The sequence below is a fragment of the Erpetoichthys calabaricus genome, chromosome 3, assembly GCF_900747795.2.
Source record: "Erpetoichthys calabaricus chromosome 3, fErpCal1.3, whole genome shotgun sequence".
Lineage (NCBI taxonomy): Eukaryota > Metazoa > Chordata > Cladistia > Polypteriformes > Polypteridae > Erpetoichthys > Erpetoichthys calabaricus.
In genome coordinates this window covers 88,104,265-88,127,268 of record NC_041396.2, presented here as the reverse complement: position 1 = coordinate 88,127,268, position 23,004 = coordinate 88,104,265, and the positions used below count along the sequence as shown (strand labels likewise).

The 23,004-nt window shown below is 39.8% G+C and overlaps 1 protein-coding gene across 1 annotated transcript in view; it reads left to right on the top strand.

The window, feature by feature from the left end:
* The window catches only part of lamb3 (laminin subunit beta 3), a 60,769-nt gene that overhangs the window by 4,286 nt on the left and 33,479 nt on the right, over positions 1 to 23,004 (top strand). Inside the window, exon 3 of the mRNA XM_028797070.2 lies at positions 4,107 to 4,261. Coding sequence (XP_028652903.2) covers positions 4,107 to 4,261 — 155 coding nt within the window. The remainder of the gene's footprint in view (positions 1 to 4,106; positions 4,262 to 23,004) is intronic.

Below are 23,004 nucleotides of genomic sequence, written 5' to 3'. Positions count from 1 at the left end.
CTGCATCTCATGCGGCACTTCAAACATTTAAAAGCCTGTACAGCAGCTGTCCTACTCTTTGTCTTTTATTTCTGGCCCCGGGTGTGGTTAAATGTCTTGCAGGGCATGGGTTCTTGATATTTTTTAGTTTATAATTTAAAAATGGAATAAGAATCTGAAAATCTAACAACATCACATTAAAGTTCGATAAATTCTGAAAAGAATGTTACCAAACATATATATGTAGGTTTTAAAATAAGCCCGATTTAAAGCGTGACAAAAAAGTCACATAAAATCATTGCACAAAATCGCTGCACTTTTAAGCTTAGGATTTTATATATAGAGAGTAGATATATATATATACAGCCTATATGTGTATATTTATTTCCTTATTTATGTGAAAATTAATATATCTGAATGTAAGAAGCACCTAGAGTGCTCCATGTTAACATTATTTTATAACAGACAGTTCCCTTAATTGAAATCCAGTTAAATTGACTCAAACTCATTGCCCATTGTAAGACTTTACTCTGATGTAGCCAGCACCTTACAAGCCTGACAGTGATGTACAGAATGGCACTGTATGTTGTGGAGTCTCTCACAGGAGAAATGAAAAGCTCCTAATGCAGATCTAAAGTTCTTGCGGGAGACCAAAGTAAAGATGGAGCAGGGCCTTGAATGAGATTCCACTGACCTGTTGGCAGTTGATGCATTATGTGACAATGTAGTACTTCTGTGGCAGTTCTCTTTTTAAGTGTGGGTGAAACTGGACAAGTAATATGTAGAAAACCACTTCAAGCACCTTGAAGTGAAGTCCACATACTCTGCCTGTTGGGATGAGCTAATCTTACACCTTGTAAAAGGCGCTATATAGTGCCCGACCCAGCACAGACTCACGCAGAGGCACGTACTTTAATAAAAGGTACTTTATTTTTTCTTCAGCCGTGGGGCACGCCTTCCCCGTGTCCCACAGGCCCAACACAGTCCCAAAAGCACTTCAAATCCAACAAATCCACCTCAGCACCACCACTCCTCCTCAGGCTTAGTCCTCTTCCTCCCGACTCTGGCTCCCTGAGTGGTGGTGGCTGGCCCTTTTTATATCCCACCCGGAAGCGGTCCAGGTGCTTGGACACCTGGTCCTAATTGCCCTTCCGGGTGGGGCTGAAGGTATGACCAGCCAGGCTGCTGACTCCACGCAGCTCCCCCTGGCGGCCATCCGAGCCCCCAACCAGGCTGTGGAGGACTCCATCTCCCATGGAGCCATGCGCTGGTCTGGGGAATCATTGGCTGCCAGGGAGGCTGCCACCAAGCGTCCCGGGGGAGGTATTGAACAGTCCATGGCTGCTCTCCCGGAACAGATGTAGCAGAGGCGTCCCTGCCGGGCATGGGACCCGGCTGTCCTTTACAACCTATCTGGTCAGGCAGCTGAAAAATTCTGAAATGGGAAAATGAGTAGCTTGGACTTTTTGAGAGGTCAATGCGGCAATGCATTTAAAAAGTGCCACATTACCATGCTCCTTAACATTAATAAATGGGGACTTCCAGAGATAGAAATAAAGGGATGTAAGCCAAAAATGTTCAGAAGGAATGAGCCAGCTCTAATAGATTCCATGTAAATAGAGAAATAGAAAATTTAAATTTTTAGCATTATGGGAAAACAAAGATTTGCTCTCACATACTGAATATCTTCATATTGACTGTATAAGCCTCTTTCATTATGATGTCTTCAGGATGAAGAAACCTTAATACTTTAGAAAAGCAGAACACTGCTCACATTTGTGCCATTTATAGAAAAAGTAGCACACTGATGTTATATCTTGTGATAACTTCCAGGCCCGACTTCTGCCTGACTTCTCTCATAGTATAGGATTCTGTTGTTGTGGCCAATCATCTGATAGTGAGACATAAAACACACTTTCTGGAGTAAGATGAGTCACCAGATATCCATCAAGAAAGTGATTGATTAATCACAACCTTTGCTTTTCAAATGCCTTGGTCCAGAACATTGCAAGCTTTGATATCTCTTCAAAAATTGTTCACGATGCTAAGATTTTTTTAGTTATCTACTGTTGGTGTGAAGGGTCACCTGCTTACTATGGAAATGCCAGATGCAGAAGTGACACCTGATTGACATGGAATGGGGGCTGAACAGTTGCTTAGACAGTATTACAATTCCACACTGGCAAATGAAGAGTTTCCCATCATGGCAGTGTGGATAGAAGTGGACTCATTGTCTTGGAGTGTCCTGTCTTCTTTGGACAGAAACCTTGATTAAGAGAGAGTGGGAGGTGTGTTTAGAGCACTTCTTATCTCTAAATTGGTCCATTATGGACAAGTATACCCAGCAGTATACTGGTGCCCCATTTGGAGTTGGTTCCTACCTTGCTCCTCAGTCTGCTAGTTTGGGTGGGTTCAAAATTATTTACACTGATAGACAGATAGTGTCAGAAGACAGTGATGGCCGTAATGGCATCAGACAATATACGAAGGTCCAGTGAGACAGCCAAATTTTCAGTTGTTTTTAAGATTGTTGATTAAACATTATGTGGTTGACAAGTGTTGTATTTTTGCCCAATTAGAACCATGTGATTCGTGAATTATAAATTCTATCTAAAATGTTAGTTCAGGTCTCAGTGACATCTAGCAGGCAAGCTTCTATCCCAACAGCAAGACAAACATTTTTGGAAAGATTCTTTGATAATCTGCAGGAGCCACGGTGAGACTGTGCAGTATTCTGCACGCTCTATGATGTCCTAGTGTAGCCCTGCAAGTGATTGAAGAGGACTGGCAGCAGACTGGGGAGAGGCATTATGATGGTAGTGTCTAATTTGTGTTCTGTTGAACCCACTACTGGTGTGTTGCATCAGAAAAGACAGAGGCAAATATTGTAGTACAATACAGAGATGCTCCAATTTTTCCAATTTCAAAAACATTCAGCAGTAGTGCAGCTGCCCAAAAAAGTAAGTAACTGTGTAAGTCAGCGCTCCATCTGGCAGTCTGATCATCTTGCAATGAGACGGCCCCTGCCGGGAGTGTCTCAGCTTTATAGTCACCAGACCCGAACATTCAGAGTCAGTTGCCCTAACTGGGTGGTTTTTCTGGACTATGGGTAGAAAAATAGACAAAATTGTCAGTGACAGCACCTCCTTCTGTACATTGGGGTTAGCCCGGGAAGGTGATCTTCAGTGCTTGACATTATACAGTATATAAACAGTATATATTGTGCCTGGCAGGTAGGGAACCACTGTGAAACAGCAAGAATCGATGGGGTGCCACCCCGGTAACCATCTTTAATTGTCTGAAAACAAAAAAGAAAAAAGTGTGCGATGGCATAAAAAAGAAGATGCTGATCAGATAATCAGACGCAAAAGAGGCCTTTGCTCTTAAAAATATCAATTCGGTCTTGCACAGGAGTTCATCTTCCACTGACTCCAGAATGTAAATACGACGCCATGCTCTGATGCTGTGTCATTTAAAGACGAGGCTTGCTCTGAGTGTCACGGTCAGGGCTGGTGGACCTCACTAGTCGTCTTCTCTGAGCTGTAGGAAAAGAAGATGATACCTTTTTTCAGCAGTGCCCCCTCTTGTCCTGGAATGGTGTTGCTTATCTTGGTCATGCCAGACATAGCAATTTAATGCTTTAGATGTTAGCTATTTTTGTTTTCTGCATATGTTAATTGTTTTCAGATGGAATTCTCTGAAAGAGGAGTGTGTTTGATATGACATCTGAGGTTTGCTCAGTGAAATTGAACAATAGCCATTTGGTGATTTTTCAATTTAGGATGGCGCAGTGGTAGCGCTGCTGCCTCACAGTAAGAAGACCTGGGTTCGCTTCCCGGGTGGAATTTGCATGTTCTCTGTTCTCCTCGTGTCTGCGTGGGTTTCCACCCACAGTCAAAAGACATGCAGGTTAGGTGCATTGGTGATCCTAAATTGTGCTTGGTGTGTGTGTTTGTTCCTGCCTTGCGCCCTGTGTTGGCTGGGATTGGCACCAGCGTGATCCTGTGTTAGGATAGAGCGGGTTGGAAAATGACTGACTGATTTTTCAAATTCCCTATTATGCAAAAAGTGTGATGTCTCAGAAAGACGCAACAGTACTAACTGGATAAAATATTCTTTGATTACAGCCTTGCTCAGCCTGGCCATGGCTCAGAGGGACTGTTCTCGGGGAGCCTGCTACCCACCCACAGGAGACCTATTAGTTGGTAGAATTTCAAGCCTGAAGGCATCCTCTACATGTGGTCTAACCAGCCCAGAAGTCCTGTGCTCTGCCCTCGGACAGGTAGGAAACTGCCTTTTATGAACATGTTGTCTTTAATTGATGCACAGGGTGCAGAGTGTCATGCGGTGACATCAGATGGCAAGCGGGTAAAATCAGTGCTTCATATTGTCATTCTGTTTTCTCCTGCTGCTTGGACAGAGCCCACCCTTATGGTCTGCTATGGTTTCTTTTTCTCTTATAATACAATTTGTATATCATTGCACGAGAGTGGCATTGGGGTGCAGAGATTAGCATTACTGCAGTAGAGCTCAACAGTCCCAGGGGTTCAAGTTCAAGCACTGTATGAGGATTGTATGTTTTGTCTGTGTCCATATAGGCTTCTCCATTGTGGTTTTATTTCCTCCAACAAAGGTATGTAGGTTAGGGTGACTGGTGACACTGAATTGGCCATGTGTGAGTATGTGACCATGTATTAGTGTGCCTTTGATTATCTGGCACTCTGTCCGGGATGCTAGCAGAATAAACTCCAGCACATCACAGCTCTGTGTTGGAGTAAGCAGGTTATGTATATGAATGAGTTATAGGAATTTAATGTTATTAAGTATATTGCTGTATGCCAAATAATAAATTGTAATTTATATGTAGCAATGGACTTAGTAACATACTATATGCAGTAATGAATAAAGTAACTTAAAGAAACATAATATATTATGCCTGAAAAAGAAAAATTTCATTTTTTCTCTATGCCAGTTTGTCTAATTAAAGATACAAGAGGATGCCTAATATGCAAGTCATCAACCCAGCTAATCCAAGGAAAAATCTAGCAAAAATCAAAAGCGTGTTAGCCTGTTGGCAATGCATATAGTGATGTCTTCCAGCAGGTTTACAAAGTATCACTTTGTTTAGACATTTTTTATTATGATTATACTCAATGACATGGTAAAATGAGTTGGAGAGAAAGAGAGCCATGCCGTCCAAGGAATGTCCACTTTTGTGAAATCAGTTGCCAAGAGTTCAGTAGGGACAGGTTTTGCAATGTAGTGTTACAGACACAAAAAATATGAGAGACATTAATTTGGGGAAAAGGAAGTGTGTGGGGGGGTTGCTGCTTAGACACTTTTTCAATAAAAATGCTGTTTCTAATCTCAAAGTGTTATAAGTGACCTTATGCACCAATAAGCTTTTTTATATTGTTCCAGTTTTTGTAAATGTTGCACAGCTTTCATTTCTGCTGTACCTTTTGTGCTCACTCTCTGGGTTATTCAATATCCATTTTGTACCCTCTATCTATCGATCCTTCCATTTTTCACAGCACGATAGCCTCCATATTTTGAATTCTCTGTAATTTCTTCCATATGACACAGATTGTGGCATCATTACCTAGGCTCTGTTATGTCTGAAAAAGAGAAACACCGACAGCCCTAAAGTACAACACCAAATTCCTTCTCTTTATTCTCCTCAAGAACTCCTCAAGCCAAAGAAGTCACATGGTTGTATAATCGAATCCTATAATTCAGTTATGCCACACTGCACATATATAACAGTCTCCTGATCAACTCTCATTTGTGGCTGTTTGTAGGAGGCCAAATGAAGACTTTCTACCTGAGGTTATGGCTTTGCTGTCCTAAACTCAGCAGATTTTTCCTGACAAAACTCTTAACATACGTCTTATCTTTAATAAGAGAGGGCAGCAGATTAGAATGAAATTAAACCAAATCTTTAAATGTCTGCAAGGTAAACAACTTCTTCATTGTAGTTTAACTTTTAATTATCAGCCACTGTGGTGAAACAGTGTCAACTGAGATGTTTTCCCAGACTACCTGTAAATCATGTGTTTGTGGGAATAGAATTTGAATGAGCTGGTGTGTCTTAAAGTATAGTATGTAGGCAAACAAAAATTTTAAAAGTTTCTAGTAGACATGTTTCCTTTATGCAGTGCTCTGGATTTGGGATAGATAGATAGATAGATAGATAGATAGATAGATAGATAGATAGATAGATAGATAGATAGATAGATAGATAGATAGATAGATAGATAGATAGATAGATAGATAGATAGATAGATAGATAGATAGATAGATAGATAGATAGATAGATAGTCCAGTGATGCTTCCTCAATTGAAGGAGAGCTATGGAATAGGGGAATTAAAGCAGACAGTGGTGATGAGGCAAGGTGCGGCACTAAACTGGATGGCAGTCCACCACAGGGAACACTCAGACAAGTTCAATTTAAGGAGACCTTTTGTTTCCAATAGTGTATATTTTTGGATTGACTAATGAAATGACAAAGGCCATGGGATAGGTTAATGGGCTTGATGCCACATCACCTGCTTCTGGCACAACTTCCAGTTTAGCAAACTGACATCCTAATAGAGCGTAGACTGGCTAGCAGTCGTATCTGCCTTATACTTGATTTTCAAGACCATATTTTCAATGTTTACAGACAGCAAATATCTTACCAATAGGCTTTTGGTACATGGAGAATTCATTAAAATTCATTTAGTGGAATTATAATACATAAAGCTGCCTCCTCGATTGACGGAGAGCTATGGAATGGAGGAATTAAAACAGCAGTGGTGTTGAGGCAGGATGTGGAACTAAACTGGATGGCAGTCCACCACAGGGCACACACTCAGACAAGTTCAATTTAAGAAGGCCTTTTTTCCCCACAGAGTGTATATTTGGATTGACTAATGAAATGGCAAAGGCCATGGGATAGGTTAATGGGCTTGATGTCCCATCACCTGCTTCTGGCACGACTTCCAGTTTGGCAAACTGACATCCTAATAGATCATAGACTGGCTAGCAGTCGTATCTGCCTTATACTTGATTTTCAAGATCAAAATCTTACTAATAGGCTTTTGGTTCATGGAGAATCCATTAAAATTCATTTAGTGGAATTATAATACATAAAGCCTGATCCTCTTAACAAAGCTGACTCTTGATAATAATTGTTTTTTGACTTTTATAATCTAATCTAACTTAACTTGTCCCCAGGGGAAAATTTGGGCTGTAACACAATCTATCCATCCATCCATTATCCAACCCGCATTATCCTAACACAGGGGCACAGGAATCTGCTGGAGCCAATCCCAGCCAACACAGGATGCAAGGCAGGAAACAAACCCTGGGCAGGGTGCCAGCCCACCGCAGGGCACACACACACACACCAAGCACACACTAGGGACAATTTAGGATCGCCAATGCACCTAACCTGCATGTCTTTGGACTGTGGGAGGAAACCCACACAGACACAGGGAGAACATGCAAACTCCACGCAGGGAGGACCCGGGAAGCGAACCCAGGTCTCCTTACGGTGAGGCAGCAGCGCTACCACTGCGCCACCGTGCCACCCCGTAACACAATCTAAGTTAAATAAAAAATATTATATTATGACTAATGGCAAACCTCAATACCATGACCGACAAGACACCCCTCTCAAATGCAAACCAAAATGACTAAAAAGAAAGAAAACACTGTGAGGCATTATACAAGCATATTTCCATTAGTATAAAGAAGCCGCAGTTGCATTTCTTGATATACCTCTGCTGAATAATTAATTTGCCGAAACTACTCGGTGTTAGTGTGTCAAAGAGAGGATATGCAGCATATATGAGGGCAATGAGTGAGAAAATGGAGACTGAGTGTCTAAGGGCAATCAAGCTGTGAGATACTGAGGGCAGCTGTTTAATTATACTGAGACTTTTGTGCAGAGGTTGTAGATATGCATTCACCACAAGGGATATCGAGCCACAGTCTGCTTCATTTGATGATGTAGGAATGACAAGCTCTCCATTTGTTTGCCATTTATCTCCTCATGTTTGCAGACTAGGGGTCAGGATATGGGTGTGGTACATTACAACACTTAGCAGAAGGCCTCCATCAGGTATGAGTACAACTTTTTGTGAGACCATCATGATTGAATAGGTTGATACAATATACTGTAAGTCTGCAGAGTTTATAAATATGTAAATCTTATATGATTTACAATGTACAGTATTGGTAATATGTTGTAGCTGTAAACACAAAACAAAAAGGAATATATTTTAAGGTCCACTTAGAGATCTTCTCATTATTCTTCCATCAAAGGCCTTCAATTCATCTATATTGTAAACCAACTTTTTTCTGTCCAGAGTCATAGTGGACCTTTTCTGACAGGAATAAATCCAGGATGGCATTTCAGCACATCACAGGGCACACTCATTCCTATGGCCCTGATCTTAAACTAGACTGGTCAAAGAAAACCAGAATGTTTGGAGAAAACCTGCACAGAAAGCAGAATGTAGAAATGCCACAAAGACAGGGCCAAGCGAGGGAAAGAATACAGATCCATGGACCTGTGAGACAAAAGCACTGACAACTGGGCTATCGTACTGTTCTGAATTATCCCTGGATGTTGTTTGTTTGTTTTATTCACTGAAGACACTTTTTAGTCAGGAGAACTTCTGATTTTTAATTGGCTCACTTGATGCTTTACTTGTTTTGCTCATGGAATATTTATAATATTGACTGAAAATTTAAGGAATCAATAGTTTTCAGTGTTTTATTTATAATTAATTCTTCTGGGTAATTTTTTCATATTAGAGAGTAATCCGAGTTTATCAGTGATATCAATTAACTTGAACCTGCATGTTTTTGAGAAGTGGAAGAAAACTGAGAGTACCCAGACAAAAACCCACACAGACATGAAGAGAATGATAGGCTGTAATTTTGCTGTATAGTGACTTGCATAGTTGAGATCTACTCTAGAGTGTATTGCATGTCAAAGAATTGAAGAAAATTAGTACATAAGACACAGTAAAAAAATAAGGGCAGAAAGGAAATGATGAAATGAGTTTCCATCTCTACAGCTTCAAATGTGATTGGGAGCCAGATGACTTGAGAACTGCCTCTATGTGAGACATTGACATGTTAAACACAGGCATCTGTTTAAAGAAATCCAGAACAAAGCAGGATGTTAATGAGGTGTGCTACAGTCCCACAGGCTCCTCTGTGTTTGGACCAGCAATCCCAGCAGTCCCACATCTACACAAGCCCCTTAACTCGGCCGACTCCTTTTCTTAGGTGAAAATGCTGAGGAAGCAACAAACTTCAACCCTTCTTGTTAATTATGGCAGTACATTATGTACTTAGATAAACCCATATGCAATCTGTTCTGCACTTTAAAGGAAAGGAAGTGCCAATCCCACATCTTTGATCAGCTTCATCACAAACCACAGGCTGAGTTTTAGTGTCTTAACTTGTAGAATTTCCTGAGGACATTTAAGCCACTGTAGCAGCTGTGCTCATAATATTACCTATCATTATTTTAAAGAGAGAATGTGGTATTCTGACATTCTCATACTATGGGGGCCTCACACATGCTGTAGTTATGGATGACTTATGTCACAAAAGACCTTCTTACCAGTAGTTTGCATATGTACTGTATATGCACCTTATTTAAAGGATCTGTGTCTTTGTGTTTATCTGGTTGCTATGTCTATGGAATTGCAAAACATGGTGCATCACAAATATTTTTAGTAATAAAATGCATTGCATGTGTCATTCCAACGGATGGTACATTATAAACATAGTTTTTTGTGAATCCCATACCAAATAGCATATAACAGGCATATGCATTGCATGATGCGCTGTAAGCGTTAACACTGAGGTTTACGTTGATTACTTACATTTCAACCTTTTGTAGATGGATAGCACAGCTAGTTCATTTATAAAATGAAAAGTCCATCCATTTATCCATCCATTATTTGTATCAGCAATATCCAACTTGGGGCTGCATACTAAGGGCATGTTTAATCATTGGATGGTTGCTTCGGATAAATACAAAGAACCAGTAGGATATGGCTTGGGTTTGGTTTAGCTTTATAGGGACAGCATGCCAACAATAGGAGAGCAAACTGTCTTTCAGTCCATTCAGTGCTCATCTTTAACACAAACGTAAAGGGCTGAGCACACCTTCACACAAAGAGGGCCTTTATAATGTGACTAAAAGGAGGACTGAATTTAAAAAAAAAAGCACCTTCATCTCATTTTAATGTCTCTCCCCTACTGCAGGTATTGCCCACGGGCCCTGAAAATGCTAAAAAGTGAATCATTAATAATCACACAGTCTAATTGGTTTGGAGCGCAACGGGCACCAAAAGCAGACAGTAGCCTGGGGGCTCTGGAGCCTCCATCCTGCCAAGTCTGCCGCATGCCCTTGAGCAGCCTTTGGCAGGCAAACAATGCCAGCGTTGCACAAATTACATTGGCGAGATCACGCAGGGGCCTCTATTTGTCTGTCTGTGTGTGTCAGCTCCCTACTGCAACACTCTGTCAACTTACATCAGACTCTGGTTTCAAAATATATGTGTATTTATTCAACACTGTCCTAAAAATTCTACCAAAGGTAACAAGCTCAAGAATTGCTGTCTGCTATCACAGTAAATAATTCTTCTCTAGAAATTCTGGTATGGTGTCATCTCAGTGCAAGTCCATCACAGGGCAGGAAGGTATTTTTGTATGTATTAGCCTGGGTTTAAATCCCACATCCGACTGTTTTCTGTGTGGAGTATGAATGTTCTGTGTCTAAACGGGATTTCTTCCCACTCCCCAAAGATGGGTTTGTTAGGTCCATGGGCAGTTCTAACTCCACCTATTGTGAGTGATTCCTGTGATCACTTGGAGTCCAGGGCAACTTTATACTTTATACCTCATGCTACTGAGAAGGATGTCCTCCATCTGCGACTCTAAATTTGGTTATTTAAGTTTGAGAGTGAATATTAAATATTGTAAATGTTTAAAGTGTTTGGATATGTAAGCAAGGCCATATTACAGAACTATAGTCAAAATAAATATAATGTAATAAGATCACAATAATTGCTAGATGATATTCAGTGTTAGCAGCTTTGAGCTTAAGAAGGAATAAAAAGGTTTGGCTGACATATAATCAAAACCTCCCCAGGTATCAAGTGAGAGACAATAATACCATAGCTACAGACATCATCTGACACTGCTATTTTAATGGAAAGGCCCCAGGATTTACCACTGAGAAAATGAGCTCCATGAGAAGACATTGCCAGTATTTATGTTACAAGTTCAATAAATAGTCTGCCATCTTGGCAATTCATGTTAGCCCACAGAAGGAATGTGTGAATGGAGTTATGTACAATACATGTTATAAAACTGTATCTATGTACCTGTCAAAGGAATACTCATTCTCGTTCTGAACCTGTGTTCTCCATGACAAATTCATGGGGTGCCAGAGCCAAACAAAGCAAGAACCATCCCTGGATGGGATGCAAGTTCATTGAAGGGCAGCCTCCTTCAAACTCCCACACTTACCCAGAATCAGCTAATTCATCCAGCATGCATTTCTTTGGGATATGAGTGGTAATAGTCCCGCCAGGAGAACATGGTGACTCTAAACAGACTGTGATACGGACAGGAATCAATCCCTGATATATGGAAACGTTAGGTGCAGTACTAACAACTGTGCCACAATTATAAGGTGGAGTGGTGGCTCTCTGGCTAACCTCGAAGGTTGCCTGTTCGAATCCTGGCAGTGACAGAAGGAATGCTACTCTGTTGGGCCCTTGAGCAAGACCCATAATATGCAATTGCTCCAGGGGCGCTGTACAAAATAGCTGATCCTGCACTCTGACCCCAAAAAACTCTGTGTGTGTCCCTGTAACTTCTAAGAGTAGAGTTGTAAGGGTAGGTTGGGGTATGTGAAAGTTGTAAGAATAAGTTTGGCTATGTGAAAAATGACAAATTCCTAATATAAGAAACTGCATATGGCAAATAAAGGATTAAAATCATTGAACAAAAAAAAATTACTCCTAATACAAGATTGCATGATTGCACAATATAATGTAGCACAACAGCATAACATAGTGTAATGTAACATTTTGTGACATGATAAAACAAAACAACCTGTATTGAAAAATAATATAATGTAACATGACATACTGTAAAGTAATGAAATGCAAGAAAACATACTATACCTAACATGGAGTAACTTCATGTTTGCCAGGAAATGGAGTCTATCCTGGTAGCAAAAAATACCAAATTATAATAATAAAAGATTTTCTGTTTTTTATTTCTTGAATTGCCTGCTACATGTATAGCACTTTGTGCTGTTTGGCTTGATAAGTGCTACAGTAATAATGTCATTATTATTATTATTTTTATTATTACTATTATTATCATTATTATTATTTTTATTATTACTATTATTATTATTTTTATTATTATTATTATTATCCATCCATCCATCCATCCATCCATCCATCCATCCATTATCCAACCCGCTATATCCTAACTACAGGGTCATGGGGGTCTGCTGGAGCCAATCCCAGCCAACACAGGGCACAAGGCAGGAAACAAACCCCAGGCAGGGCACGAGCCCACCGAAGATTATTATTATTATTATTTTACTGACAAATCATGTTTTTAAACTTCATGGTCACCGGACAAGCAATTTCAGGAAAACATTATAAATGTACCTGTGATGGACTGGCGCCCCGTCCAGGGTTTGTTCCTGCTTTGCACCCAATGCTGGCTATGATAGGCTCTGGCCTCCCTCGCGACCTTCTTCAGGACTGAGCGGGTTAGAAAATGATTGACAATGTAAATGTAGATACTGTATTAAGTAGGATATAATGCACAAAAAAGACATAAAAAGATAGATTCAAATAAAATAAAAAATAAATCCCATCAATGAAGATAAAAAGTGAAAAGCATCTAAGGACAGCTAAACTTTAAAAGATGGGTTTTGAGTGTGTGAGAGTGGACCCTGTGATGGATCCTTAGTTGGTTTGTCTGACTTGCAGCAAGGGCAGTTGGGTTAGGCTCAGCCCTTCCACAATCCTGAACTGGATTAAAGTAAACTCAGAAATTTTAATTTACATTAGTAAACCCTAACCAGGTTTACTTACAAATAATCTGCAAAAATAAACCTTGAAACTGATTCAAGAACAGAACAGTGTTTACACCATAATATTCAAAGGATCGGTTTCCTGATGAAGAAGCAATGACAGGGATGGTATAATCACTTAATATTTTCGTTACATCTCACAGTCTGTTTGTTGAGGTCCAGAAAGTCAGCAAGGTTAAAGATAGTTGGATTAACAGTCCATCCATCCATCCATTTTCCAACCCGCTGAATCCGAACACAGGGTCACGGGGGTTTGCTGGAACCAATCCCAGCCAACACAGGGCACAAGGCAGGAAACAAACCCCAGCAAGCCAGGGCCAGCCCACTGAAGGGCAGACACATGGGACAATTTAGGATCGCCAATGCACCTAACCTGCATGTCTTTGTACTGTGGGAGGAAACCAGAGCACCTGAAGGAAACCCACGCAGACACGGGGAGAACATGCAAACTCCACACAGGGAGGACCCGGGAAGCGAACCCATGTCTCCTTACTGTGCGGCAGCAGTGCTACCACTGTGCCACCATGCCACCCTACTGAAATGTATAAGAAAATAATTGAAAGGCATCATTTGTCCCTTCAGATTGCACTCTGTACACTCCAGCATTAACTGAAATAAGATTGCTAAATCCATAAAGCATAGACCCTTGAGATTAACTGTAAAGGCTACACTCATGCAGGTTTGTGACTTCTGAAAAAAGTAAAAAATTGTTTCTTTAAGATGCTGCAAAGGAACCAGTTTGCAATTTTCAGAAGTAGGCAGAAAGGGACTTGATGTGATGTGAGATGTAGTCGGATTAATACTTAGCCAGCTGGCTGTAAAGCAATGCCAGCTTTTCCCTTTTTCAGAAATGGCCTCCCTGTCTAGTCAGGCCTGCTTAGTGTCCTTGGACTGGACTGACATGTTGTAAAGTGCCAGCAGAATAGATGTCGCAGCCAAAAAAGTCAATCTGTCGCTCCAACACTTACTGGAATGTGCTACGTTAAACACTTTCGACAAAGGCTGTGCATACGTGCAAAGGGACCAGTTGCGCTGGCAAAGTGAAGCAATGCTCAGGCCAAGTTGCCTCTGAGCACCAAGGTACAGAAAGCCGCAAATACTGTTAGCAGCTACAGAACAGCAAAACCAGGGTCTGTTTGAAGCAATCAGTAATCTGAATTGTATGATGACAGCTCTCAAGTAATTAATAGTAAGAGTCAAAGACACATATGAAACGTTTCAGCAGAAACGTACATCAGTCCTGTGAACTCCTACATGTAGAACAATTTGTGTGACATTAAAAAAGGAATGCGATTGGACATGCAGTACTTGCAAAACATAAGCATCTGTTGCACTACAGACGGCTCCCATAACACCTGGCAGCACTTTCTCGCCCTCTTTCTATGCATTCATTGCAAGTGATTTGGGTGGAATAAATTGTTTAACTCTAACTATAGGTTTACAGATTGACTTAACAATATATGGATGTGAAGCAGGATGACATCTAAATCACTTCTTTGTAAGATATAGTGATCTTCAGTTTCATATTAAAAAGAATCATCAAAGCATACAAAATAACAATCCATAGGCAAATAAATAAAATGCTTTAAAGGTCAAAAATGGAGATAATATAAGTAAAGCCATATGTGCAAATGCTAGAAGTGATGAAGGCAAGTCGGTAAAAGCACTTAGACAGGCTCAGTGCCCAGTGACATGGAACACTGTATTTACATGCTACATGCTTCTTAAGGTTCACACTAAATCCAGAATTGCAAAAGAAAAAGGCTCAGGAGACAAAAGAGAATTCAAAAGGTTGACACACGACAGTGAGGCGTCAGGATACCTGGGAAGCAATTCAAACTGGCCATCAATGCCAAAGAACTAAACTAGAAATGTCATCAAATAAACATCACAACAGGTTCATAGCAAACTTGTTCTCTAATTCAGGAATGTCAGCTTCTCTTTGTTGTTTAATTGTTGAATCAAAACTACGACAACAAACTATTCTAATATTTCATCCAGATACCTTTAAAAAGATGTCAAGGTTTTCCTTTTCAAATAAAGAACTCAGTAGTTTGTCTATATTTCCATGAAATTTGTGTGATGACTAGAAGTGCTTTGTTGGTTATTCTTTTTCTTGCCTATTAAAACCTCTCATCTCCCAGTCTGCCATTTCTATCATTCAGGACAGGCCAATATATTCACCTTAGTATTAACAATGAGGGCAACACTGATCATCTCTAAAGTTAGACTGCACCACAAATTAGACAAAAGCACATGAGGGCACAGTGGTGGCTCTGTGGCATTAGGAAGGTTGCCGGTTCGAATCCCATTACTGCCAGAAGGGATCCTGCATTGTTGGGCCCTTGAGCAAGACCTTTAAACTGAAAATTGCTCCAGGGCCTGTACAATGGCTGGTCCTGCGCTCTGACCACCAAAGAAGACAATTTCCCCTCAGGGATTAACAAAGTATATAAAAAAAGCACCATAGCACCTGTAGATTAAAAAACACTTTATGATAAAATGAAGTGCCATGAATCAATAAATTGACAAAAAGACTCACATGATTGTGACATGAACTGTACAAGAACTGCAAGCAGCTTTACTCTTAGGATAGTCAGAATTATAAACATAACATTTTCTCAAAGCTGCTTCAGTGAGTTCAGTATCATGAGGAGCCAGAAGCTATTGATAGCGAAGACACACAAGTGTACATTTTAAAAGAATTACAGAAATAGCAAATCTAAAATGCAAGAAAGAAATGGGCAGTTTTCTGATAATAATAATTTTTTGCATTTATATAGTGCTTTTCTCACTACTCAAAGCGGTCAGCAATTGCAGGTTAAGGGCCTTGCTTGAGGGCCCAACAGAGCAGAGTCCATATTGGCATTTACAGGATTCGAACCGGCAACCTTCCGATTGCCAGTGGAGATCCCGAGCCTCAGAGCCACCACTCTCACACTCTCTCTGTTATGAATATTGGAGCATCACAGAGAGGTACAAGGAGAAGCCACAAAGGTAACTGATTGCTCTCTGAAGATTTTGAGTTAGACCTTTGGGTTACTAAGTGTGTCTACATTTGAGGCATCTCATAGGCTTTACAGAAAACTCAAAAATGGAAACCATTCAGAAGCATCGGTCTACAATGCCCCTTTCAATGGCTTATAAGTAAACAGACAGTGGAACCACTGGAAACTCCTGAGTCTATCTAGCTTGTTTGGCCATCCACAGCAGCAAAACAAAATATGGAGAAAGCCATTAGTCTTGGATTGGGATATCTTTTCTCAAATAAGATACCAAATAATAAGACAGATTGTTGATAAAAGCAAGGTCAAATATTCTAGAAAACTGATATAAGCAGTCAAGAAAGATATCCAAGCTTGAAAGAGGACCCTGAATTATGTTTAAGCATAGTGACAACCTGGCTGTCTGTTTAGAGTCACATGGACAAAGACTTTATTAGGATAAAACCAAGTGGCAAAGTGAACAGGACAAGTGAACGTAGGGCAGCCAGAGAGGAGGTGCTGACAGATTTTAAAGTGGCTACCAGCTGGAGCCCATAAAACACTTTCAGAAATATGTGTCTGGATTTCCTTACTAGCAAAGTCACCTTAACTGATCTCTTGCCTGGCATACTGGTCAAGCTTTACCATTTTAAAATACATTGAACTACAGCAATCCTGCAGAATTAGAGATCTAATTCATGTTTTTTATACTCCTCAACATGTGAACACATTGAATTTTGCCTGATATCTGGCCCTTTTGATTATGGTTGTAGTATTCATAGTGTCCCCTTCCTCGTTGGAAAAGGCTGGCCAGTGTAAGAAGAAAAAGGACAACGCCATGTAAAGACAAATGTCACTCAGTGCCATTGTCATTCTGACTCAGCAAGCAGATAGAGGTGGTCCATGGAGCACAGCATTTCAATTGATCACGTGGGTTAGATAAATCAAAAGAAGGGAAGCTCTAGTCCTTGAGTCTAGGATTTGGTTTTAAGTAAGAAGCAAAGATAACACCAGGGTGGGTTTGGCGATCCTTATGTTTTTTTTTGTTAACATCCTTAAAGAGAAGGGTGCTCTCCATGACTCCATTATTTAATGTCAAACCTGTGCTTCTACATTTGGCATCAAAGACGTGTTCATGTGTAGACACCATGCTACAGTGTACTTACTGGACTCTAAAAGTGCTGGACAGTGGTAACCAGATCTATATGTAGATTTTAAAATAATCCTGATTTAAAGCGTGACACACATAAAATCATTGCACAAAATCGTTGCACTTTTAGGCTTAGGATTTTATATATAGAGAGTAGATAAACTGCTTTGTAATTTTTACGCAAGAAAAGCTTGTTAATGGATGATTCTTACTTTTCTCAGGGTTGTTTCATCTCCATTTTCTAACTTATTGACAACCCTAAATTAGCCTTGTTTCTGTAAGTCTGCCCTGTGATGGACTGGCACTCCTTACCAGAGTAAAGATGCCAGGATAAGAAGCAGCTCCCCAAGACCCTGAATTCCATAAAGAGGTTAGAAGATGGATGGATGAGCTTAAGTTCTCCATTTTTTTTCCAGAATTTCTTTCATATTAATACCTTTGCTGAGGTACACTCAGATTTCATTTAAAATTTTAAAACCTGAAAAGGCAGCATGGTCTGTGACAAAGGGGTTATGTTTTGAACCATAAGGTTGCCAGTTAATTCCTTGCCTTCTAATGACTGTTAGACCCCGATTAAGTCATTTAACTGGCCTATGCTGCAGTTGTAGAAAGGTAAATGCATGCACAGTGTGTACCTTGCATAAATGTGTCATGCAGATATATATGTAATACTGTATATTACTGTATATATGTGTTACTAAGAATAACTGCACACTGCCTCATTTAGAGTGAGCTACTTGTGAATGTTGTTTCCAATTCTCACACAAAGAGCTCCACTTATATCCATAACCAGGATAAAGAGAGTTAAAAAAAAATAAAATGCAGTACATTTATGTAGTACTTTTCTAATTACTCAAAGTGCTTTGCATAGACAGTGTGGAGCTCCTTAAACCACCACCAATGTGCAGGATCCACCTGGGTGAGGCGACAGCAGCCATTATTGCACCAGTACACTCACCACACATTAGGTGATGATAGAGAGATAGTCAAGTAGAGACAGGGGATGATTAATGGGCCAGAATGTGCAGTTTAGCCAGGACTTCAGGGTATACTCTGGTTGTCCATGGGTCTTTCATGACCACAGAGTCAAGACCTAAGTTTAACATCTCAACGTAGGGACAGCACCATTTTTCAACATAGACTACAGAGTAAGAGTCCACTGTTTGCCTCACCAATACTTCTTCTACCAGCATCCCAAGATTTTCCTGGATGGTCTTCCATCCAAGTACTGGTGAGGCCAAAACATGCTTAGCTTCAGGTGGATAGCCTGTGGATAGCCTGTGTTATGGCAGCTTGGAAATAGTTTGGGTAGATGGTACCATGAAGACCACTGACTGGTGTTCTTTAAGTTTTCATTCCTACTAAACTTTTACAATGTCGTTTCACTAAAATGTTTAGTTTGGATTTAAGGGTGCTATACGAATACTAAAGACGAAATGACACCTATCCGTTATCCAAGCATGATTGAGAGCCAGAGCCTACTCTAGGATTATTACAGTCAAGACATTAACAAACCAAGCAAGGGCGTCAGTTACAGTATGAGGTATTGACAGAAAATGTGTATCCTCCAAAATCCTAAAGATGTACAGGATGGGCTGAATTTTCACCCTAATTATGTCAGGGTGAGTGTGTGAGGCTCTGACAGTGAGTGAGTCCCGTGGTAGAGTTGTGTTCAATCCAGGATTGGTTCCTGCCCTGCTCCTCATGCTAAGAGAGATCCCAAAGGCTCTGAATGCAAGTAAACAAGACTCTCAAAACAGATGAAAGGATGAAATTATAGCAAATAATGGGAAAAAATGAATGTGCCCTAATATGTTATAAAAGAAGCACAAAGAATAAGAAAAAGCATGGGGCACCAGGGTACACCCCATTTAATGGGCTGTTGAAAAAATGAAAAATTAAAGATGCATGAAAAGAAATTTCAAACCCCTTCATTGAAAAGTCCTCCAAGCTGGAATGAAGAAAAAAGTGCTTTACACTTTTGGGATGGAGCTCTGCCCTCTTCAAAAGCAGCTCTTGTAAGAGTATGGCAACCTCCGGGAGAGTGATATGCCAATATATTAAAGCATACAGCATCATTTATTGTCTGAAATTGCTTTTCCATAGTAGGAACGTGGGAAGCAACATTAGGCTTTAGGAAGGTGCAAGTACATTATGAGGCATACTCAGTTGCACATCTTTGGAGTTTACTCAAAGAAAATCCACGCAGGCAAGGGGAATTCATTGCACTCAGACAGTCACTGAGAAGGGAACTCAGTGTACAGTCATACTGTGGAGGTGTGATTCAGCTGCATATACTGGACCACCATTAATACTACCATCTTGCTACAAACATGGCTAGGGCGAGCTGGTGCTGAACATCCATCCACCCCTTTCTGAACACACACAAATGCATCTAAATGAGATGCTAGTCCATCACAGGGTACACTGACACAAATGACTTTAGGGATGTAAAATATTCTAACATGCACATCTTTGTGGATGTTGAAGATAAGCTTTAAATCAGGCAGAACATGAAAACTCCACACAGTGACCAGGTGGGGATTCAAACACAGGTCCCTAGAAGTGTTAAATGCTAATCCACGCACTATCACACCACCTCATTACTAATAATACTCATGATTACGAGCATCCAGAACACAGAAGTAGAATAATTAAAAAAAGGGTAAGAAGATAACATAACTTTGAGAAACTTGCTTCATTCAGGATTATGTAATAATAATAATTATTATTACTATACCTCCTTTTGTCCATTTTTAGCTTTTCTTATCCTCAAAATAACAAGAGATAGATAAATACCTCACTTCAGCTATACATATCACAAATCATTTTGATGACTCTTATAAATTCTTGTGTTCACATGCCAGTTTATCATACTGCCTTCCAAGATTGTTTCTTATTCTGCTGGAGGGGTGTTAGTAGTGACATACCAGCAAAACCTGATGCATTCTGCCTAAGAGAAGAATCGGATACTGTAACGCAAAAAACAAGAAAGCCCTCTGTTTAATAGCTTGCTTTGACTGGATGTTCTCGGATGTTCTTACCCTACTCCTTATTTGATGAAGATCATTTTTATCACCCCTTGAAATCCTAACTAAGCCTTCAATACACAAATGCTGTGTGAAGTGGGTGGGTGGAGGGGCTGGCAGGAATTCCCAGAAGGACTTGCATGGATGGATGTCAGCTGTAGTAGGCTACCCCTCCCACTCCTGCTCAACTTTCACCCAGTAACCTTTCACCCACTTCATATAAGAAGCCCTATGTATGTGCTTCCACAATGTAAAGAAAAGGAAGACTGTCAACATTTTATTTCTGTTTCATTGCTTCATTCTTTACCTTGTGAAACCCTTAATGAGATGATCAATTAATGAAAAGGGACAGATGAATGGGTTGTTTTAAAATGAAAGGACAAACTAATTGAAAAAAAAAAACCATGTATACATTCTCTCCATAATTTTCAATCTCCAATGCTTGCAAATGAGTAACTTTATACAGAGAAGCCGAGTGAGACGCTCAAATGTGAAGATATAGATACAAAGGTGATAATGTAAGCACTAAATGCTTCTCCAAATAGACCAGTGTCAGCTTAGGTAAATACAGAAATCCTGTTTAAAGGAGAGAGATCTTTCAGAGTGTCGCTGCAGATCAAATAGCCAGCCCTCCATTTACTGAAACCACTGTAACCAGTTTTAGGGGTGTAGGCAAGTGGGGCACATGGGTGTGCATGGCAGGGGCTAACCCTCGATGGGGAACCAGTGTAAATCAATATGAGAAATAATAATCTGCCACTCACTGTACAACAGACTTTTTATTTGTTCTTGAATTGAGAATTTATTGTCATCTGCACAATAAACACTCATTTACAATTTATAATGAAAATCTTTCTCTGCTTGGTCTTCTGGCCATCAGTATATGCAAATGAAACACAAGACAATACAATTAGCATGCTAATAGACAATAGATAGGAAAAAAAAAACGAATTGCCTTGATAAATACAGTAGCGTAATGTAAGCATATATAGTGCAAATTCTACCAGTGTTACGTCAATATATAATTCAGATAATGACATTTAAACAAATATTCTGAAATAAAAACATGTAATATAGAGGTAATAATTCCAAAGGTAAATAGAGAAGGTAAATTACTCCCTGGACCTACTATATGTGCCAACTAATTCATATATTGTGAGGAGAAGAGTTAAACTATTCACAAGACTAATATCCTAAAGATAAGATAAAGATAAAAGCTATTCTGTAGTCTTGTAGTCCAGCGTTTCTCAACCTTTAAGTATCTGCGACCCGAGTTTTCATAACAGTTTTAATCGCGCTCCCCTAACGTTTTTTTGAAACCCTAATAAAATTTATTCGTATATTTTTTGCTGCCAATACACCGCTACAAGTTTAAAATTTCCCTACGGATAGCAGAATTACACCACATATGGCAACTTTCGAGCCCCCTTTTTTGTTACTTCCACAGTTTGAGAACCGCTGTTGTAGTCTTTGATTTCACGTTCCTATGGTGTCTGCCTGATGGTAGGATTGTGAATAAGCTCTTTTTGGGGTGGGTGCTGTTCTTTATAATACTGTGGGCACCCTGATGACTTAACCATGGTAAACATCCTCCAGAGATGGAAGTGCTGTTCCTGAAATGGTTTGGACTATTCTGACCACCTACTGTAGGGATTTGTAGTCCTGTGCAGAGCAGTTGCTGTTGTGTTTTTACACTTAAACCAACAGTATACTAGTATATTAATAAAGATAGACACAAATGCAGCAATTATCAAACTTCCAGCATTTAATGTGTGTAACAAGTTCCAGCAGTAACGTGCGCCTTAATACCAAGGTGCAGGCACATCACACATTCAATGCAATTATTTGTAACATTAAATAGACCTTATATTTAGTCTTAAATTCTTACATATACATAACAGTTACCAAACCACAATGTGACAGCATCGGTAAGGATGGTCTCAATTGTACACCTAGAAAAGATACCAAGGGTTCTGGCTGGCATGTCATATTCCGTTTTCATAGTCTTATCAGGAAGTTTAAACCACTGCTGAGATTTCCTTACCATATGAATAGTGTTGTGGGACCAGATTAAATCCACAGTAACATATACACCGAGAAATGTAAAGTTTTTCACTCTCTTGAGGTCTCAAGTGGTGTGTGTTTCTTCTTCAGTTTCCATGAGTTCATATTCATCTCCTTTATTTCACTAATATTGTTGTCATGGCACCATGTTACCAGATTTACCACCTCCTTCCTGTCTCAGTTCTCCCAGTAATGGTGAATTCTTATTAACGCAAATATATAAAGCCATTTTTAAACACATAATTATTGTAAAAGAAGCTTCATAGAGAGGCACTATATAGCAGTTTATACAGATAGATAGATAGATAGATAGATAGATAGATAGATAGATAGATAGATAGATAGATAGATAGATAGATAGATAGATAGATAGATAGATAGATAGATAGATAGATAGAGTGTACTTATTGAATCATATGTGAACATTATTTATGCCTTATAATTTCTCGCTTAATTAAATAGTATTTTTACAATGCACACTTAAATGCTCTCCAACTCTCCTTCTGCAACCATGCAGAAAAGCCTGCTTAGTGATGAATTATTTATGTCGCCTTCAGAGATATGATGCTTTGCCATTACCCGCCAGGAGGTATTGTTCACAGCATCACTGTATCCATGCTGTGTCCTTGGTAACCCATCCTACCCTCTGACATTTTATT